Genomic DNA, 20,714 nt, shown 5'->3' with positions numbered 1-20,714 from the left:
GAATGGGACCAGGGAAGAAAGTCAAGAAGCTTCGTGAGAAAGGACTTAGCCTGGTTTCTGTCTGTCTGTCTATAGACTTCAGAATATGTGATATGTGCTTACCTATCAGTTCTACTTGGGAAGTGATGATTAACTGGCTAAATATAATCATGGTGCACAATCTTCCACCTGACTCTTAGTACCATCACCACCTCCAGAAAAACTTGAAGGCAACTACCAGTTTCCAGAGACTTAAATAGCAATGAACAGTGATTCCACATCACAGATGAGATAAGATAAAGTCATTGGCAGGATTAAAAGGACTACCAGCACTGACGTGTGCTGATGTGCACTGACATGCATGGCTAGCTCAGTGTAGACTACCGGTAACAAGGTAACAAGTTGGATTTTGAAATGAGAGAGGTTTGGGTTTGAAAACCAGTTTGATCACCTGTCAGCTGTCTGACATTGGCAAATTTACTTCAATTCTTTAAGCTTCAACTTCATCCAGAAAATGCGTAAGATAATGACAATTCCTAGTACTTTCATAAGAATTAAATGAAGGAACACACGTACGACCTGCAGCACGAGGCTTAGTCCATCCTGCTCAAGACAGGCTCATGTTTATTATTCATGAGTTACAGATGAGGAAACAATCAACCAGCTTGGCTTGCTTTTGTTTTGTTTCTTGTTTGTTTGTTTGCAAGACTGACACTGATTCCACAGTAATGCATTTTTACCTAGTTGAAAATAAGGCAAACCCCAGTTTCTACTGCTTCTTTCCTTAGGCCAGTGGAAAACCTCACTGTTAATTCTTTTGTGTGAGTTTTATGGAGAGACTTCATCCTGAATAGACCTGCCTAATGATCTGCCAAATTAAGGCAGCACATTGTTTCTAAATTTGGTGGACTCACTGGCATTATGTTTCCTCCAAAGATTTATTTTTTATTTATTTCATTATTATTTTTTAAATGTTTTTATTTATTTTTGAGAGACAGAGAGAGACAGCGTGCACAGGGGAGGGTCAGAGAGAGAGAGGGAGACACAGAATCTGAACAGGCTCCAGGCTCTGAGCTAGCTGTCAGCACAGAGCCCGACGCGGGGTTCGAACCCATGAACCGTGAGATCATGACCCGAGCTGAAAATGGACACTTAACCGACTGAGCCACCCAGGCACTCCTCATTCAAAGATTTATTATTGCCAAGTGTCACTGTTCGTCTAAAGAGAAAAATTCAATGTCTCCTTCCCTGGCAATCTCTACTTATATTACTTTAACCATTAGGTTAGAAATTTTCTTCTAGGACCTAGATCTTCAGCCAGGAAATATGTGTTTGAAACTTCAGTTGAGCTCTAGCTCTTCAACTAGCTGGAACTGGGCTGGCTTTGAACCAGCAGTGACCTACCTGTCCAGGATGTCTGTTCCAAGTAGCAAAGTGGCTGTTATTACAGAGACTAGAATTAGAAAGTGTCTAAATTATGTATACTTGCTCTATTTTCTGTCACATTCTTCCTAAACTATAGATACACAGTATTTGTATCCATATATAAATATATAACAGAGCTACTAATTCTCAGGGATTAATATATGCCAGTCTAGAATTTAGGAACTAAAGTACCTAGTTTTATTATTTGGCATTAAAAATCCCTTATCAGGCACAAAACACATTACCCCCCTGACACCGATACCTGGTTAAAGACCCAATGTGGGCTCAATGAACATGGAGAAGGAGTTAAGCCTCAGAGGGTTTGGTAACCTCCAGAAGGTGTCTGCCTAAACTATATGTATACATCTGTAGGTTTGTATAGGTTCATTCATCTGAACATTTTCATAGTTCCGTGAAACAAGACATAAGTAAAACTTTCGTTACTACCAATATACTTTTTAAGGAATAGTTTAGTTACTAGAGGAAATATAAGAGGAACTGGGAAACAGGCTACTGCCCGAATAGGTGAGAACGTTGTACAGAGCTCATAGTCTCTTGTTGCCTATTTCCTGGATGGGAGTTTAAAGCCAAAAATAAAAGCAGTGGCCATAGATTGAGGAAGCAGGACTTACAAAAAGGAGCTTGCCAGGTCCCCACCCTTTGTGTTAGGGGTTGGCTGTGGATTCTCCAAGTGGTGGCATGGAGAATGTGAGATTGCATTTTCCTTTATCAAAGGAGCAAAGCGACTAGAGCTTGAGCATTCTGGCTTTTTTTTTTTTTAATTGCACCAAAGCAAAGATTAACTTACAACTGCTTTCTATGTTTCAGTGCCTGAAGCTCTCCTAAGAGCCACTTTCTGGGAAATGCAGGGAAGACTCTGGGGATGCTATGTGCCCCGCCTTTACTGGCTGGCTGACTGGTTTCCAACCAAGACAGAGTTGAGTTGCAGCAAGTTCTAGGGTGTATCTGTTGTGGTTTCGTGGAGTTGGAAAGAGCTTTTCTCCACAGCATTTAGTCTAGCTAGCGCCCCGTTGCTAACTTCCAAGCCTGCACCTCTCATTTCCCTGCATCAGCCAAAAACTTTCTGGCATAGGCAAAGTCTCTGAGAGGCGATTTTTTGCTGGTCCCTCCACAGCGCACCACCATGGTCAGGCTTTGCGTCTGAACGCAGGCTTCACTCTGTTATACTCTACCTGCCTCAGGTTCTGCTTGAGGTCCACCGCATGGAGCACAGGAATTTACGGTCTCCCTGCTGGGTGGACAAAGGAGAGCTTATTTTGACCCAGATAACCTTTGCTGCAGTCTACTTCCCCATCTGGATCTTTCCCAGCTCGGTTCCTCCTTGCCCTCTGGCTAAATCTGTGTGGATTGAGTTTCCCGCTAACTTGAAGGGAATTTCCTCCCTGCGCTGCTGGAAACCGAGGAGCTGGCACGTGGATCGTGCCCAAGGGCCTCTCCTCTATGGGGGAGACCCAAGCAGCGGTGACTCTAAAAGTTTCCTGCTCTCCTGAGTGTTCCACACACATGCACCCCTGCGTATTTTATATGTTTTAAAGTGCTAAAGGGGTGAGTGAAATGAAGGAACCAAGTTAATGAAATGTTCTCCACCAAGCTCTTCCCCAGCCGTCTATGTGATGGCTTGGTGTGTTTACGCAATTCATAACCAAAGCCTAGAAAACTCAAACGCCGCCCACAGGTTGCAGATTCCACCAAGGGTTCTGGACTCCGCGAAACAGTGAAAGAGTGGCTGGGAGAAAGCCACAGGTTCCTTATATCGCTAAATCTAAACCCTAGAAGGAGCAAGTGGTTTTCTCCTTTGCACGCTCCTGGAGAAGAAATTTAAACAGGAAAGGCTGCCTGCAGCTTGGTAAAATTCCTCTCTGCCTTCCTCCGCTTCGCATCCTTCCAAACAGTTCTCCTGATCTTGCCCGCTTCCCTTAAGATAGCAGGAAAATAGTTTCCTGGCACACCCCGCAACCGCAACCACACACACTTTTGCTCCATCCTGGCCAACGCCCCCACCTAGTGGTTTAGGCTCGCCTGCTTTGCTTTCCTCAGCTGTGATTTCTAAGAGAGTGCTGCAGTTTGAAAAAAAAAAAAAAAAGTCTAATTAGGCGCCTGATGTGGGTGGGTAGGATGGGAGGATGGGTAGGACCCCTTAATATGCGGTGCAAATGAGGCTTAAGGTTAGCAGGAGCAATCCTGGGCATTAGGGACGGGAGAAGAGGAAAGAGAAGGTTTTCTTTTATCCCCAGCTTGGCTGCTGCAACCCAGACAGCTTCCAGAGGGCATTCTTGGAGAGCTGCTGCCTAAAGGAGTACCCTCACCTTCAATGCAGGAGCGCACTATTTTCTTTATAATTTTTACTGCTATATGAAAGTATGCTAATCATTTGCTTGTTTGTGTGGCTGTTGTGTATCTGCCTTTTCTAGAATGTAAGCTATTTGAAAACTGGGTCTGGATATACCCCATTATACCCCTAATGCCTAGAATTCTTAGCACAGGGTAAGAACGCTATTTTGCCTGGTTTAGGGAGGATGAAATTAAGAGAACTTGGGTCAGAGTTGCATCACCTTGGGTAAAAAGCTCTTTTAAAGGCTCTCAATTATTCTTCTAAACTGAATGGATGGGTGAAATAATCTTGGGTTCTAGACTGAATAATTCTCTTTAAAATATACTTACAGTTAAGCTGATAAATTCACGTATGAGGTAGTGTTCATTGAATGTATTATACCCACCAACATTGAGCTAGGTGCTAGAAACTCCTGGTTGGGATCACTTAGCTCTGAGGGCTGAAAGTACATTACCCTTTCCTGGTGCTTTCCTTTAAACTTTCACCGACTAATACTTATACCCTACATTTGTTTCTGTTAAGGTTGGAGGGGGAACTGAGCACCAGAGAACCCGCTGGAAGTCATGGGACCTGGGAACTGGTATTGCTTGGTGCCACATTTGGCTGATACCCTGATGTATTTGTTGAGGGCAAAGAAGACACACTGGTGCTGATGGCCCCAAAACCCGTTTTTTCCTCTTCTTTCTTTCTTTGTTTTTCTTTCTTTTGAATTTTGTTGACCTCCTTTCTCCAGGGCTGTGGGAGGGAAGGGGCTTACTGTGAACTGTTTTCCAGAAGCATTGAACTGCTGAGCGGCTGGAGAGGGAGAGTGCAATGGAAGGTTTAATTTCACAAACGGCAGGCTTCTGTTTATGATACTTTTACATTTTTGTAGACAGCTCTCTTTCCCTGTTGACCCACAGTTTAAGGGGAAGCAATGAATGGAAAGCACAAATTCCTTAAACCAGATATGAAATACTAGTTTGTATTGTACCAAGAGTTAAGTATGACTTGAAGCCCGAAGTTTAAAATGCACTATTGGCCATTTCCTTCTAAGGCGGTATTACTGGCGCCTCCTTATAACCCGGGTGTGGTCCGCAGGGCTGGATAAAATTCCTGAGTGAAAAAGTCAGAGCTTGGGGCTGGCTCCACCTAGCACTGGTCTGCCGGGGTGCGGGTGTTTAAGTAGAAGCCCAGAAAGGGACGCGGGGAGTATGCCCCGGCCGAGGGCGTGGATCTAAGTGGAGGGCCGCGCTGCAAGCTTCGAAGAGGACAGAGGCAAGGACAGGACGCCCTCATCCCCTTTCCTGGCCAGAACTGCGGCGTCTGGGTGTCAGGATTGGGAGAGGGGCCAGGGGATGGGTAGTGGGGAGAGAGGGCGGTAGGACCCGGCGGGAAGCTTCCTTGGCCGGGGAGGGAACCTGGCGGGAGGGAAGGAGGGGCGGGGGGAAGAGAAAAGGGGAAGGTGATGAGGAGCGGGCGCCGGCACTCGCCGAGCAGCAAGAGTTGCACGGCTCGGGCTGACCGGACCTGGACTCTATAAAAGGAGTCCATCTGCTGTGCCGCTCACACGCTCCTCCGAGGCTGGCGCACGCTGCGTTCCTCCAGCTCCCCAAGACACCTGCCCCTTACCCGAGTGCCGTGCCTGGTCCCCCAGACCCGTGCGCCCAGCAACATGGCTCCAAGCGGTGCCAGTGGGACCGAGGTGGTGGCGGCAGTGGCGGCGCGTTGCGAGCTGCCTCAGCCACAGCCCCAGCCCCCGAGTCCCCCCTCTTGCGGCCCCGTCTCCGCGGGGCAGCTCGCAGTGGCCAGCGCGTGAAAAGAAGGGAGGGCAGAGCTCCGGCGCGAGGCGCGGCGCAGCGCGGCTCCCAGACTTCACCCCACCCAGCTCTGGCGGCCAAAGCCGCCGCAGGAAACTGCCCGAGTCTGGGGAGGGAGGCGGGAATGCAAGACCGGGACTCCTGGCTGGCCTGCAAGCTTCGGTCTCAACAGCTAGGAAACTCCTGCGGGCCGATTCTGCAGATCTAGGAGCGCCAGGGTTAGGAGACTCAGCCCGGAGCAATTGGGGTAAGAGACCCCACCTGGCTGATGCTCCCTTCTCAAACAATACATCGCCCTTCGCCACTAGACGCCTGAGTAGGATCCAGAGAGGAGCGGAGCTTGGTGGGTCAGTCCTTAGCAACCTAGGGCTAAGACGGGGCGCGGAGAGGAGCAGGCAGAGACGCGGCGGCAGCGCCTGGCGCACTGGAAGTGCAGGGGACGCGCTCGCCTGCTTAGACTGCCGCGCCCTTGACCTCTAGTTTCAGCTAGGAATCTGGGTGGAGGAATAATTGAGGAGCCCACGGAACTGACTAGCAACCGAGAGACAAGACTGTGGTCTCCCCCGCGGTCCTTCCGCCCTTTCCCTCGTTCGCTCCATGCCCAAGAGCTGCGCTCCGGAGCCGTGGAGAGGAGAGACATGGAAGAAACCGACACTCAGTGCGCCCCGCCGCCGCCCGCAGGCTCCCAGACGGGGGTTTCTCAAGCCAACCTCTCCTCCGCTCCCCACAACTGCAGCGCCGAGGGCTACATTTACCAGGACTCCATCGCCCTTCCCTGGAAAGTACTACTAGTCATGGTGCTGGCACTCATCACCTTGGCCACCACGCTCTCCAATGCTTTTGTGATTGCCACTGTGTACCGGACCCGGAAGCTGCACACCCCAGCCAACTACCTGATCGCCTCCCTGGCAGTGACCGACCTGCTCGTATCCATCCTGGTGATGCCCGTCAGCACCATGTACACGGTCACCGGCCGCTGGACGCTGGGCCAGGTGGTCTGCGACTTCTGGCTGTCATCGGACATCACCTGTTGCACTGCGTCCATCCTGCACCTCTGTGTCATCGCCCTGGACCGCTACTGGGCCATTACGGACGCTGTGGAGTACTCCGCTAAAAGGACTCCCAAGAGGGCCGCGGTCATGATCGCGCTGGTGTGGGTCTTCTCCATCTCCATCTCGCTGCCGCCCTTCTTCTGGCGTCAAGCCAAAGCCGAGGAGGAGGTGTCGGACTGCGTGGTGAACACAGACCACATCCTCTACACAGTTTACTCCACCGTGGGCGCTTTCTACTTCCCCACCCTGCTCCTCATCGCCCTCTACGGCCGCATCTATGTGGAAGCCCGCTCCCGGATTTTGAAACAGACGCCCAACAGGACCGGCAAGCGCCTGACCCGAGCCCAACTGATAACCGATTCCCCCGGGTCCACGTCCTCGGTCACCTCCGTTAACTCCCGGGCTCCCGATGTGCCCAGCGAATCCGGGTCCCCTGTATACGTGAACCAAGTCAAAGTGCGAGTCTCTGACGCCCTGCTAGAAAAGAAGAAGCTCATGGCCGCTAGGGAGCGCAAAGCCACTAAGACCCTGGGGATCATTTTGGGAGCCTTTATTGTGTGTTGGCTGCCCTTCTTCATCATCTCCCTGGTGATGCCTATTTGCAAGGATGCCTGCTGGTTCCACCTGGCCATCTTTGACTTCTTCACGTGGCTGGGCTATCTCAACTCCCTGATCAACCCCATCATCTATACCATGTCCAACGAGGACTTCAAACAAGCATTCCATAAACTGATACGCTTTAAGTGCACAGGTTGACTTGTCAGTTGCAATGGGTTAGCCTAAGCGGCCTTTGGGGACCATATTGTGTCTGGTTCCACAGGTAGGTCGACTCTTCTTTCACTGTTACTGGGTCGGATTGAGGCTCTGTCTTCTGGGCAAGGGCAATGGATCCTGAGAAGCCAGGACAGCCCTGAGAGAAAGAAAGAGCAAGCTCTGAGAGGAGAACTTGTTCAAACTAAAGATAGAGCTTCCCTGCTGAGGAAGAAGCTGACTTCCTCCCCTCACACCCCAGGTCCAGCACTGACCCTGCAGCAGCCAATCACAAGGGAGGGTTGTAACTCTAAAAATCAATGATGGAAGGGGTATCCCTGCCCTGCTGTGGTATCATGGATCGTGCCCTCTAGAACCCGTGGTACTTGTAGTCTGATTCCTGTCTCAGACAGATCTGCATACGGCCTGGCAGTACTTGAACTAGAAGCTTGAGACCCTTTGTTTTGGGGAGAACTTTGTGTTACAGCTTCATTTAAGAAGAGTTACTTTGGCATCCTTCAGTCTTCAGTTTCTGTTTATTTAAATTTGGTTGGAGAAACTTGTGGATTTGGTGCTTCAAACCTTATGTGTGGTGTGGATGATGCAGAGAAACCTTGAAGAGTTTAACAGCAAAATTCTGATGTTAAGATCTCTATTTTTATTATAATTGAAACTATATGGGTTGGGTGGGAATGGGAGATGGGGAGAATTAAACTGAGAACCAACACCTATGATTGTTTGTTTTCTGCAGATTTGTAATTTTTTTAACTCCTATTTAGTGATTGTCAAACCACATTTCTAATAACTCAAACAAAACATTATGTGTGCTAGTGCCAAAGTCTGCAGATTGCTTCATTTTCTTCCTAATTTCATGTACCTGTCATTTTACACATTTAAATCCTCATAAATGAAGAATATGATGGGTGACTCAGCCCAAGCTGCTGCTATATTTCTTATTAATGCAGTCAATTAAACTGATGGGTATTAGATATATACTGCACCTTAACAAGGAAGGTATCTTTATTCCTTAACCAGTTCACTGAGGTTTGAAGGAGACTGATAAAAAAGAAATGGTTCTTCTACAATTAAGGAATGGGGGGGGCAATAGGAGGATGTATATTTTGACTTGTAAAAAATCTTAAATGCATGAGACTTTTTTGATAGTCATCTACACTCTCCTTCCCATCTGTAATTCCTTTGTGTGCCCACATATAAAGTAACTAAGAGAACCAGCTCCTTTCCCCAAAAATCTTCAAAATGCAGTAAGAAAGAACCCAAAAAACTATGTTAAAGAAAAAAAAAGAACCTTGTTTTCCTTTGCTACTGAAGTTTGAGTGGGAACAAACATTACTAGCAAATGACATGCAAGGACTTTAGAAGAGCATGGAAATGCCAACATTGAGCCTGTTTTTCCTGTAATTCGTGGAAGCAAACCTCAGACTTACCAAGCAATCAGGAAACTGACAAGTCTTTTGAACCTTGGGAATTTGTCAGTGATCCGATACCTCAATGAATATAGTATCAGTAATACTTTATATTTATATGTCTTGTCAAATTTCAATAATGCTTAGTTGTAATACCAAATTCACTCTGAGGCCTCTCCAACACAGGGCAAAATTACACAACAAAAGATGAAAAATGCATTATCTAAATAAAAAGGAGTTGCCCTGAAGGATCATCTGCACAGAAAACAAAATATGTATATGGAGCATTTTGTATGCCAAACAAGATTCACACTCTGTTCTTCAGAGAGCTTTCTGCAGTGTGATACCTTTTGTCTGCAGAAGCAAGTTGTCTTTGTAAAATGGATTCCCTCCCTGCTTGAAGCTCCCCAGTCCAGACTGTCAGATAATAGGTGTATTGAGCTGAAGTACACTGTTTTCCTACTGTGCAGACCTTCACTCTGGGGTAATGACTCTTAAACATACACTATTCAAAAGTTCACACATGATCTAAGGAAAAAGGGGAATTTTGATTAACATTTACACCTGCCACTGGAATAAAATAAAATTTGAGGCATTGGACAATCCCTGTGTTTCTGTTATATCCCCCAGGTTTTTGTTTGTTTTGTGACATTTCTCCTATGGAGAAATCTAGCTTACTACTGATTGGAATGTGCATACAGCACAGTATTTGTGTTTATGTTATTAATATGTTTGTCTTTTGTCTATGCAACTGTGTTTTCTTTGGGCCTAACAAACAATTAAGCCAACTTCTAGGAGCCTGAGGGGGAAAATTAATTGAAATAAATGAATAAATTGAAACTTGCAAATGATTTCTTTATAGGGCACCTACAATGATTGTGTCCTCATATTAACAAAACATGGTCAATTTAGTCACATGGGCTGTTTGACATTTGTAGATTACCCACTTACACTTTTACTTTATTATTTGGCTGAATTGACTGAATCTGGGGCATACTGTGTGCAGTAGAAGCTCGCAAACCCTTGTAGTTATGTGAGATCCAGGTTCATCATCCAGCATTGCATATGAGTATGCAAAGTGTATTATTCATCCCAGGGGTATGTAGTTAAGACTGTTAAGCTTCTTTTCAGTTACTGCTGCTTATAGTATTGTTTCATCAACTAGACATATGGCTTTTTGCACAACATAAAATGGGAGATGGAAATGTTCAGCTTATATAGAAATGAAAATACATCTTCATTGGCTGTGGTAACAAATAACATTGCCATATTGTTTAATTGCACAAAAATTCACACAAATATATGAATGTATACTCATTCAAAAATACCAATATTGTCTTGTGTTTCTAGGAATTTTAGAGTTTCCTTTTAAAAAAATGGACACGGCACCCATGAATAATGGTTATTGAGTTCAACAAATTTCTTACAGAACAATATTCTTCACTTTTCTTCTCTATTCTCTTAGTTTTATCTTCTTTAACCAGGAAACCCTGTGAGGACTATAATTCATGCAAGCAGTAAAATCTCAGATTATGTGTATTTGATGGAGTTGCTGTGACTGAAAATTGCCTTCGGTATTCCACCTCTCAACAAATGTGTAATTGGAAATGAAATTTAGGAGAATAATGAAATAAAGTCCTTTTCGTGTTCAAAAAGGAATTGGTAGTGATTCTATTATCATGGAAGGATTGGTTCATTGGATTCTGGGTGGCATTGAGGACTTTGAACCTTCAAGAGAGAGTAATTGGTGATAAATGATACCGTGGCACACTGGCAAGTACTGCCGCCATTTGGGGGATTTAGTTTGTAGGAAAAATTTAAAAGGAATTAGGCAGATTGTGCTCTCACATTCTGCAAAAGAGAGTAGGTCATGCACTATCACAATCACTATCACACTATCACATGTGCACTATCACAGATCCATATATTTAGAGGGAATGTTGTCTCTAGGCTAGGTACTGAGATGCCAAGGTACTGCATAGTGCTTGAAATGCAGGGTCAGAAGCAGGCTTGGGGAAAGTAAGAGGTGGAGCCTGAGGTACCAGAACACCAGAGAAGTAGACAGAAAAATAGCTTTAGGAATCAAAGTCCTAGATTTGAATTACAAATAGAGCATGGGATAGCTGTGTGCTTCTCCTCAAATGCAGTCTGCTGACAATTGTTTGCAAGAATCTGTACATGTAAGGCACCTATCAAAATACCTGACACTTTTTTTTGGCTTCTCAGAACATGTACTTTTTCTTTAGCCGTTATTTCCCCATTGCCTCTTGTGGCACCTGTAGCACAGAAAAACTGAGGGTTATTTGAGGAAGGCTTAACTAGGGAGGATGGAGCTAGCCTGAATGGAAGAAACCTGGCTAGAATGGAAATGACTGAGGTTAGGAGTCTTTCACAGTTACCCACTTAGGCTGGTGAAAATAACCCAAAGGCGTAAAGGGCATGCGAGAGATGGTTTGCAGTGGCTTTGATGGCCAAAAGGAAATTGCCAAATAATTCATTCCCTATAACATCCTCTTATTCACTTCTAAACTGTTCTTCTTTTTCGCTGTCTAGCAATTTTCCCAGAGCCCAAAGGCCCTCACCACATCTACATCTTTGCTCCATGTTTCGTTTTCTACTTCTCTGCTTTTTTCTTACCCATGAAAAGCCATGATAACCAACGAGAATGTGTTGATCTAATATGGTTCTTATTTTAGCTCTGGAGGGCTGATTAGGCAGCCCAGGGTTTTTAAATATACAAAAAATTGATTCAAATTAACGTGTAATTAGTGGAGGCCAAAGTTTTTAACTGGGGCATCCACTACAATTTCTAGAAGGAAAGAGGGTGACAGGGACGGGAAGCTTCTGTGCCCTTCATCAAGGTCCATCCTTGAGCAGTCCACCAGGGGGCAGACTCCCGCTGAGTTGTTCCCAGGATTCAGGTGCTCCCCATACACAATCTCTAACTGCTGGGACACTGCAAATGGTAGTGACTTCTCTAGACTCATAGAAATGAAGATCCATGATGCATGGGAGAGGGGGCTTATCATTTATTTAAAACAGATTTTTCAGAACTGCCTATTCAGTATCTCTAAAACAATCCTAAAATTTTTCTTCATTTATGCAGTCAGTTATTTTCTTCTTCATCTCTAAATGCTAAAATTTTAGTAGTTAAGACACTGTGAATGTTGAAGAATGTGGCAATAGATGAGTTCAGAGGTTAGAAGACCAAGAATTTATATTCAAATTCAAGAGAGCTAATTATTTACTTAGGTATGTCCTTCGCCACTGCCACTGTGATTTTTCTCATCACAGTGTTTTTCTTTTCAAAATTCATTGGTTTGAGGTTGATATAGCCATAGTTCAAAGGAAGAACATGTATCATTTAAAGAGAGGGCTGGTGTTTTTGCACAGCAGTTAAGGTGTACTTGTATGTCAGTTTTTCCCAGAGGACAGATTTTTAAGTCTGTGTACTTTGGCATTTACTTTAAAAAGAGGCATAGATAAATGTGATTATAATCTTATGTATCACGAACATAAATTTCTGTGCAGAGAAAGGATCATATGAAATGAGAAAACAGGTTACATGGTGCCATTTCCCCTTCACTGTTGCTCCCCAGTATTTTCATTGTCCCCAGTGGGGAGTTAACTGTGCGCCATTTCACACACCTGTCAGTTAAATCTGGCTTTCAAAGTCAACATCCACATTTTAGGATTATACTAGGATTTTCAGTATTCCCTGAGAGAAAGCCAATCCCTGGAGTTGGGCCAGCAGACACAGGCAAGACTTAACACTATTCCAACTGTAGTTTGTAAAAGAAAATGCCCATTTCTTTTGACTTATTAGTATATATTTCAAAAGATAGGAAAAAGCCTTTTCAAAACTACCAACTGGATATCTATATGACAAAAATGGCTTTGTCATATTTCCAGTGAACAGATGGTGATATAGGGATCCATTTATGGTAAATGCTTAAAAGAATCTACACATGACTTGCTTCACTGATGCATGAAGTCATGACTCATATCCTCCTTGACTCTGTGGGAACATTCCACACCTCGGCCTCTGATTGGTCATTCCATATTAAAGTAACTAGATTTCAGGACATCTCTTGCTCACAAATGTGGTGATGGGATTGCAGTGATGGAGGAGTCCACTAAGGGTAGGTCACCTGGTCTGAGAGTTGTGCCCAGGGTACTTTTGCACACACATCTGGTTGTCTCTGCTAAGCTTATCTGCTAATCCACTTTGTGATCCTGTGTAGACCTACGTTGCCACCATCATTCGCAATCCACCTTTATTTCATTGAATCCTCTCAGTAGGTTCAGCATTAAGCTGATCTGGTTTTGTGGGGAAGCAATTTTTTGGCTCTCTATCTCACCATCCCAGTACTGCCTGCCTGTAAGTTCTTTGAGTCCACTCTCTTTCCCCCTGCCCCTCAGAGGCTCTCCCACGGAGTGTGGCATGTTGGCCTAATCACACAGTGGGAAGTTCGGCATGAGGTTCCTTGCATGAAGGCCCCCAGCATGCTGGTAGGTTTAAAATGCAAAAGCAAGTCTTTGAAGTCAGAAAGATCTGAGTTTAAATACATGTTTTGCAACCACGAGCAAGTTCCTCTGTAAATGTAATAATATGTACTTTCATGTTTTCAGGGAAAAATTAAATGGAATAATGCAGTTGTTTTCAACCTTGGCTATGCATTGGATTCATCAGGGGACCTTTAAAAAAAGTTTAGCTCAGACCTTACCTCAGACTAATTAAATTATATTATTTGGAGTAGGGTCTGAATTTCTTATTTTAAAAATTCTCTTCAGGTAATCTCAATATTTGGCTATGGTGCAGTCCACTAAGAATATGTGTATAAAACTTTTAGAATAATACTTGGCACACAGAGTATCTGTGGGTGTGAAGGGGGCCCCTGACTGGAATGGCAAGTCACGTGGATTTGGTTTTCGCAGCAGTACTTCTCAAAATTTAATGGACATACAAATCACCTGGGAAGTTGGTTAAAATGTGGATTCTGATTCAATAGGTCTAGGTTGTGGCCTGAGATTCTGCACTCCTGACAGGCTCTCAGGAGATACTGATGATGCTGTTCCGTGGGCCACTCTTTAAATAATAAGGATCTATAGGAAAACATAGCTTAGATAGATAGATAGATAGATAGATAGATAGATAGATAGATAGATAGATAGATCTATCAACATAAAACTTCCTGAGAAGAAAAGATGCTTTTTACTGTACAATAGGTAGTGTTTTCCTGACTTGTTTACATAATATTACTGTCTCAGCTACAGCAGCTCTTAAATGTTTCCCTGTACATGCTTTCTCCCAGATGCTACAAATCCTGTCTACCCTAGAACAGTTTACTTCTTCTGGATCTGAAGCATGACCCTTAGATTCAGTCTTTTGTTTTTATATCATTTCCAAATAAGGGCTTTGTCTTTTGTAAAAAGAGAGAGGGGAGGGAGAGAGAGAGAGAGAGAGAAATACAAATGACAAACACAAACAAATAAAACAAAGAAATAACAATTACCAACATAAGGCAAATGTCACAATTTCCTTGTAATCCTTGTAATTTAGTAAACCCACTTGGATTATACACATACACATGCACACACATTTACATATTATATAGGTTTCATCTTTTGTAAACATAGTAACTAATCAAAGGTGAAAAAGACGTGCTTTCTATCTGTTGGACTTTATTTCTTATTTTAGTTTAGAAACTTAATATTCTAGAGCAAACTTTTGATTTCAGGAAAAGCCCCTCCCCACTCTTTATTCCCCAAATATTTCATAAGGTTTGTTTTTTTCTTCTTTTGTGAAATTAATTTAAATTATTTATGAAAAATATTTATAATTTCTTGGCACCAGCCCATAAAAATAGAGAAAACTGTCAAGTTTCCTAAGCCTGGGTTGGTAATCAGAATCAAAATCTCCTGTTCCGAAAGGATCCTGTCCTTTAGTTGTTGACTTGAGTTTTTACTTGAGTTAAGTGAATGTGTGTGTCAGTGTCCAAGTAGGTTTTTATTCTACATGACAAAACATCGTTCAAAGTCTCTCATCTCCTCTGTGTACAATCATGATGCTTAGAGTTGTAGTCCAGCAAAGATGCATTGCTGGGAATTTGCTTCATTTTATTTATTTGTCTTTCTCTCTTTCTTTCTTTCTTCCTTTCTTTCTTTCTTTCTGAGCGAGCAGGGGAGGGTCAGAGAGAGAGGGAGATACAGAATGTGAGCAGCCTCCAGGCTCTGAGCTAGCTGTCAGCACAGAGCCCGGCGACGGGGCTCAAACCTGCGAACTGTGAGATCATGACCTGAGCCGAAGCCAGACGCTCAACCGACTGAGCCACCCAGGCGCTCCTGTTCTTTATTTTTAAAGTTTATTTATTTTGAGAGAGAAAGTAGGCCCATGGGGGAGGGGAAGGGGAAGAGAAAGGGAGAGAGAGAATTCAAAGCAGGCTCTATGCTGTGAGCAGGGAGCCTCATATAGGGCAGGGGTAGAGGCGACTCTCCATTGCTCCCACAAACGTGAGATCATTACCTGATCCAAAATCAAGAGTTGAATGCTTAACTGACTGAGCCACCCAGATGCCCCAAGAATTTGCTTCACTTGAAAAGGGACAGAGGTTGGGGAGGGAACCAGCATTACTGAGCGCTTGATGCCACCTGCTTTAAATTACCACCCTCCCTTATTAGTCCTCATAATGCTATCATGAAGTAGGTACTATTGCTTTATTATTATTATTATGCTTTCATCATCATTGTCATCAACATAAACAAAATATTACAACAATTTCATTCAGTTCTGTGGTTTAGAGAAGTATGGCAACAGCCTCAGGTGAATAATTTATATTCAGAGTTGGTAGGGAAACTGCATCATTAGGTCTGTTTCACTTAATCTTTGAGAAGTGTTTCCCAAACGCTAATCTGAAGCATTAAATTATAATAGAACTTTAGGGATATTTTTTGTAAGTACAATGTTGAATCAAGGGAACACAGTTTTCCTTCTTGATCTGCTCCCAAGTTCCTGTCTCTCCCGGTCTGATTGCAATCTTGAGTAAGATTGCAGTATACATACCATGTCTACTGGTCTCTTCCAAGGGAATTGATATGTATAAAAGTGTACATTTAAGCTGCTGGATATGGAAGTATTAAACATAGATGCTTCTGCTTTGATGGGTAATGCATGACACGAGGTATTTCCCGTTTATGGAAAGTTACTGAGAGAGAAAAATGTGTGTCAAAAATTTGGGACTTAGGACGTTATGCCTATTTTTACACAGAGTCAAATTTCTGAGTGTAAAGTAAATTCAGAGAAGTAGGAGAATGTTTTCAAATATTAGGTTTGCCTTAGGACTGTATGGATAAAACTTCTAAATTAATGCTTAATTTTTCTTAATTTTACACTTATGGGTTGTACTAGCCCCGCCCTGTTTGCCAAGAGCTTTACATTATTTTCCTCTCCCCTTTTATCTCCTCCTAGGATCCTAAAACACTGCCACAAACAAACAATAAAGCAATAAATCCTAAAGGCAGAAACTTATCAATCTACACAAAACTGACTTAAAACCGAAACATTTAGATGATCTATAAAGATTTGCTTTCATTTAGGAGCAAGCATTATAATAGTAAGTGTGAAAAGCTGTGGAATCTCCTGTTATGGATGAAAAAAGTAAATAAGTTGGGGGAAATTCTGCTCAAAATAATTTTTGCCCTGTGTTTGACTATTATCAACCATTTTTAATTGAAACAAAGAATACATGCCCCAAAAACTTTCGTAAAGTTGGTGTTAGAATTAGAATCCAGACCAAATTCAAGATTTGCCACCTGCCAGTTGTGTGACCTTCACCTCACTGAGCATCTCTTTCTTCATCTATTCCTGTGGGTGAAAGAGGGTCTTATTCCCAGACCCTGAGGATTAAACAAGCTACTCATGGTAGTGTTTAGTTCAGAAAGTGCATCAACATGGTAGGTGTTTACTGAATGCTGGTTTCCTTCAATTTACACAAAATGAGCCAGGTATCTCTCCAAAGATTTTACAATTTCGAGTCAGCAGAATTGTTTAAAATCCTATTTTTCTTTTTATTAGTATGCAATTTAGAACAAACTACAGTAAAACCTTGGTTTGTGAACATAATTCATTTTGGAAACATGCCTGTAATCCAAAGCACTCGTATATCAAAGCAAATCTCAAGAACCACTGGCTCAACTGTGATCATGTGATGTTCAGTGACTTGTAATACTCGTGTTGCAAGACTTCGCTCACATATCAAGTTAAAATTTATTAGAAATGTTGGCTCATCTGACAGAACACTCGAAGAACAAGTTTCTCACAATTCAAGGTTTTACTGTATTTAATCTGTGTAAATGTCAGTTTTCTTATCTCTAAAATGGAGCTGATATCTATCTTGAAAAGACTTTAAGAGGATTACCTTATGTAAGTGTAGACACCTGAGACAGTTCTTGGAGGGATGCAATTGCTCAGTAGAACTTAGTTTTCCTCCCTTTCAACTTCCTTTCCCATCTTTAGGAGCTAAGGTCTGATATCGTATGCTATACTTCAATGTTGGCAAAATCTCTTTTATCGTTGAAAACAAGATCTGTACAACTTTGTAATTTGGAAACAGTTTTATTGGTAGTATCTGGAAATTGCTTATATGCTATGATTCAGGAGATGTTAAAAAATTACTGTTTCCTGCCTGATGTTTATTAATTAAAAATTCATTTCTTTTAATTATTTGAAAACATAAATACTTCTTGAAGTTTTAGCATATTCCAATAGCCATCACCCATTTATATCTTAATGTATAATTTAGTTTGCAGGTACTAAAGATTATTCAAGTCCAGAACATTAAAATAATGTGAGTTTTGAATATTAGGTGATAAGAAAGGAATAATTTTGAGTTGCAACCTATTTTTAGACAGGCCAAGATGAGAGGCTTGTCACAAACAGCCATGTGAAGCCCTGGGGGGAAGAGTGAAGTTTAAGGGATTATTGAAAACAAAACTGAGCCTCTTTATAGTTTACTTAGATAACAGCATGCTTGCATTTTACACTATCTACAAGATTTTTTATTGTTTTTACGTACCATGAGTATTCAAGTTTGCAGTGAGAAAACTTAATTTGGGTTGGTAAGTATGTCACTATACTCAGCTGGAAAACAGAACAGAGTACATATAAACTATCCTGCTATGCTTTTTAATGATCACCATGGTTTTCTCCATGTTAAATGTGGCTGGCCAGTGTGTACTTCTAAGAGGGAAGATTCTGACTGATGTGTGGCAGTCTGCTTTCAAGGCTTTATTTTGATGCAGTCCTAAGTACCATAAATGTATACTGAGAAGTTAATTGTCCATAATAACCCAAACCACTGTCCAGAGGCAATGAAATAATTTTAAAGGTCACTTAGTCTGCATTTAATCAAGCCTGTTTTCATTTTTGACCGCTTGTGTTACTTGGTGGTATTCATGAAACACAGATATTTGCTATAGCAACTGCCACAGACTAACACTGCTGGGCAGATGGACTGGTCAGATTATTTTCATTCCACAAACGAGATCCCCCTGCCTTTATGAAATGGTGCCTGTGACCTAGTTTAGATCAAAAGTAGGTAAAAAATAGAGGTCTTAACACTGCATTATTTGATATTTTTATTATTTAATTTAGGTAAAACTGGTCTTTGCCCTCAAAGGACAACAATGAATGCTTGTGTAATTATAAAACTAGAGAACACCAAGATGATAATCCATTTCAAAGCAAAAAACAAAACAAAACAAAACAAAAAGACACTTATTTGGATTAAAATGGATGTTTCTCTACATTTTTCTTGTTTCTCCCTATAACCAATTTTAGACGTGAACAACTTCTTATAGAAAATATTTGAGCAACTTATTAGTATAGACCACTGTTTTTCTATTTTGGCATTGTTGACATTTTGGCCAGAAAGTGTTTGGGCATGTGTGGGTGTGGGTGTGTTTGTGTGTGCTCTGTCCTGTGCATTTTAGGTTGTTAGCTAGCATCCCTGGTATCTTTTGCTATATATTAATACCAACTGCCCCTCCTTGTCAGTCAACCAAAAATATATTGAGACATAGACGAGTCCCTTGATGGGCACTGGCATATTACAGTTTAAATTAGAAATCTTAGCAGATATTCTTTTTAGGAATCTGAATTCTTTCTCTTGCCACCATTTTGATGAGACTATTCAAATAATTGCCACATATATATTGTCTCTTGTACCATATATATATCATATATATATGTTATATATATATGACTATCAAACAACTGTCTTAACTCTATTTAATACACAGATTCTTTTTTTTTAAGTTTATTTATTTATTTTGAGAGGAAGAGAGAGACTGCATATGAGAGGGGTAGATAGAGAGAGGGAGACAAAATCCCAAGCAGGCTCCATACTGACAGCACATGCCCAAAACAGTGCTTGACTTCATGATCTTGAGATCATGACCTGAGCCAAAATCAAGAATTGGACTATTAACCCACTGAGCTACCCAGGTGCCCCTAATACACAGGTTCTTAACAGGATATTCCTAAATCTTCGGGAACTCCATTGTGGTCTTCAGGGGGTCTTGGGATTCTATAAGGTTATCTATTGTTTTTTTAATCAGTGTATATTTGCATATTTTTCTTGGACAAAAGTTTTTTAAAAGTTGTAGTAAAATATACATAACATAAAATTTACCATTTAAACTAGTTTTTAGGCATAATGGACAAGAGATTTTTTTAGATTCTTTATGAAGCACTTGATCCCCCTTCAAATTAAAAATCATTGTTAACAAAGAGCAAGATGAGGTAGGGTTTTATTAAAAAAGGTGGTTAAATGCCCAAACCTTCTCATCTTTCTTCCTGCTTTACTTGCCATCACCTCTGAGAAGATTTTTCTCTTTTTTCTTTTCTTTCCTTTCCTTTTTTTTATTGAGATATAATTGACATATGTAACATTGTTTTAGGTGAAGTAAGTCAGAAAAAAACAAATACCATATGATCTCACTTATTTAAGTGGAATAAAAATTAAAAAAAAAAAACCCAAACCCATAGATACAGAGGACAGTTTGGCAGTTGCTGCAGCTGGGCAGGGGTTCGGTGGTGGGTGGGGGGAAATGGGTAAAATTCAGGGCAAAAGGTACAAGCTTCCAGTTATAAAATAAGTAAGTCCTAGGCATATAATAATGTCTAATAGTACAGCACAGTGACTACTGATAATACTGATTGCATATTTGAAAGCTACTAAAGGAGAAGATTTAAAAATTTCTCATGAGGAGTTTTCTTTGATTCTTGCAGACAAAAGCATTTGGCCATCTCTATGCTGTCTTTGCAGTCTTCCTACCACATGCCACGTGGACCGTGATGCTCAGATCTACAGATGGATTTTCAGGAGAGCTCAGCAGTGTTTCCGGTGAGCAGAAAGCCCAACTTCTTTCCTTAGAAGTCTTAGAGTTACCATTCCATTCCAGGTCCTGACACAGTGCCTTGTACTTTGTAGGAGCTCCTTAAATGCTCAGGAAAGGAATGCGTGAGTGAATGAATAAGGAATGTGTGATCCTGCTTGCTGCTGCTCAGTTCAATATTGTTCAGCCACATGGTTTCCTAAATGTCTTTTAGTTAAAAGCACACAAGTGAAAGAAAAATGTGTGATCTCAAAAGAGAAGCCGCCTATCTGTTCTCCAGAACATACTGAGAGATGCTGAGTCACCAAAGACTAAGTGATATTACTTACTCCAGAAGAAAAGTGCACTAATATATTCTAGAAAGATTTTCAGTAGCAAAGGTCACTGTCAAGGGTCATGGTACATAGGAGTCAAGCACCTCTCAGTTAGCACTAGACAACAAAATTAAAGACTCATTTTCTAAGCTTCCTGCACAAGTACAGTGTGTTGTCATGAAATGTCTTAAGAAGAAATTTTCACACATTGGTCCCTCATG

At 42.0% G+C, this 20,714-nt stretch overlaps 1 protein-coding gene across 1 annotated transcript; it reads left to right on the top strand.

The window, feature by feature from the left end:
• The first annotated feature begins 5,846 nt into the window (after positions 1 to 5,846).
• HTR1B (5-hydroxytryptamine receptor 1B) lies at positions 5,847 to 20,104 on the top strand. The gene is made up of 2 exons (XM_029944350.1): positions 5,847 to 7,428; positions 20,073 to 20,104. The coding sequence occupies exon 1, from the start codon at positions 6,195 to 6,197 to the stop codon at positions 7,362 to 7,364; it is 1,170 nt and encodes a 389-aa protein (XP_029800210.1). The 5' UTR covers positions 5,847 to 6,194; the 3' UTR covers positions 7,365 to 7,428; positions 20,073 to 20,104.
• Positions 20,105 to 20,714: the final 610 nt, after the last annotated feature.

This window comes from Suricata suricatta, chromosome 7 (genome assembly GCF_006229205.1).
Source record: "Suricata suricatta isolate VVHF042 chromosome 7, meerkat_22Aug2017_6uvM2_HiC, whole genome shotgun sequence".
NCBI lineage: Eukaryota > Metazoa > Chordata > Mammalia > Carnivora > Herpestidae > Suricata > Suricata suricatta.
Note: the sequence above shows the minus strand (reverse complement) of the source record. Positions and strands in the feature narration are given on the sequence as shown.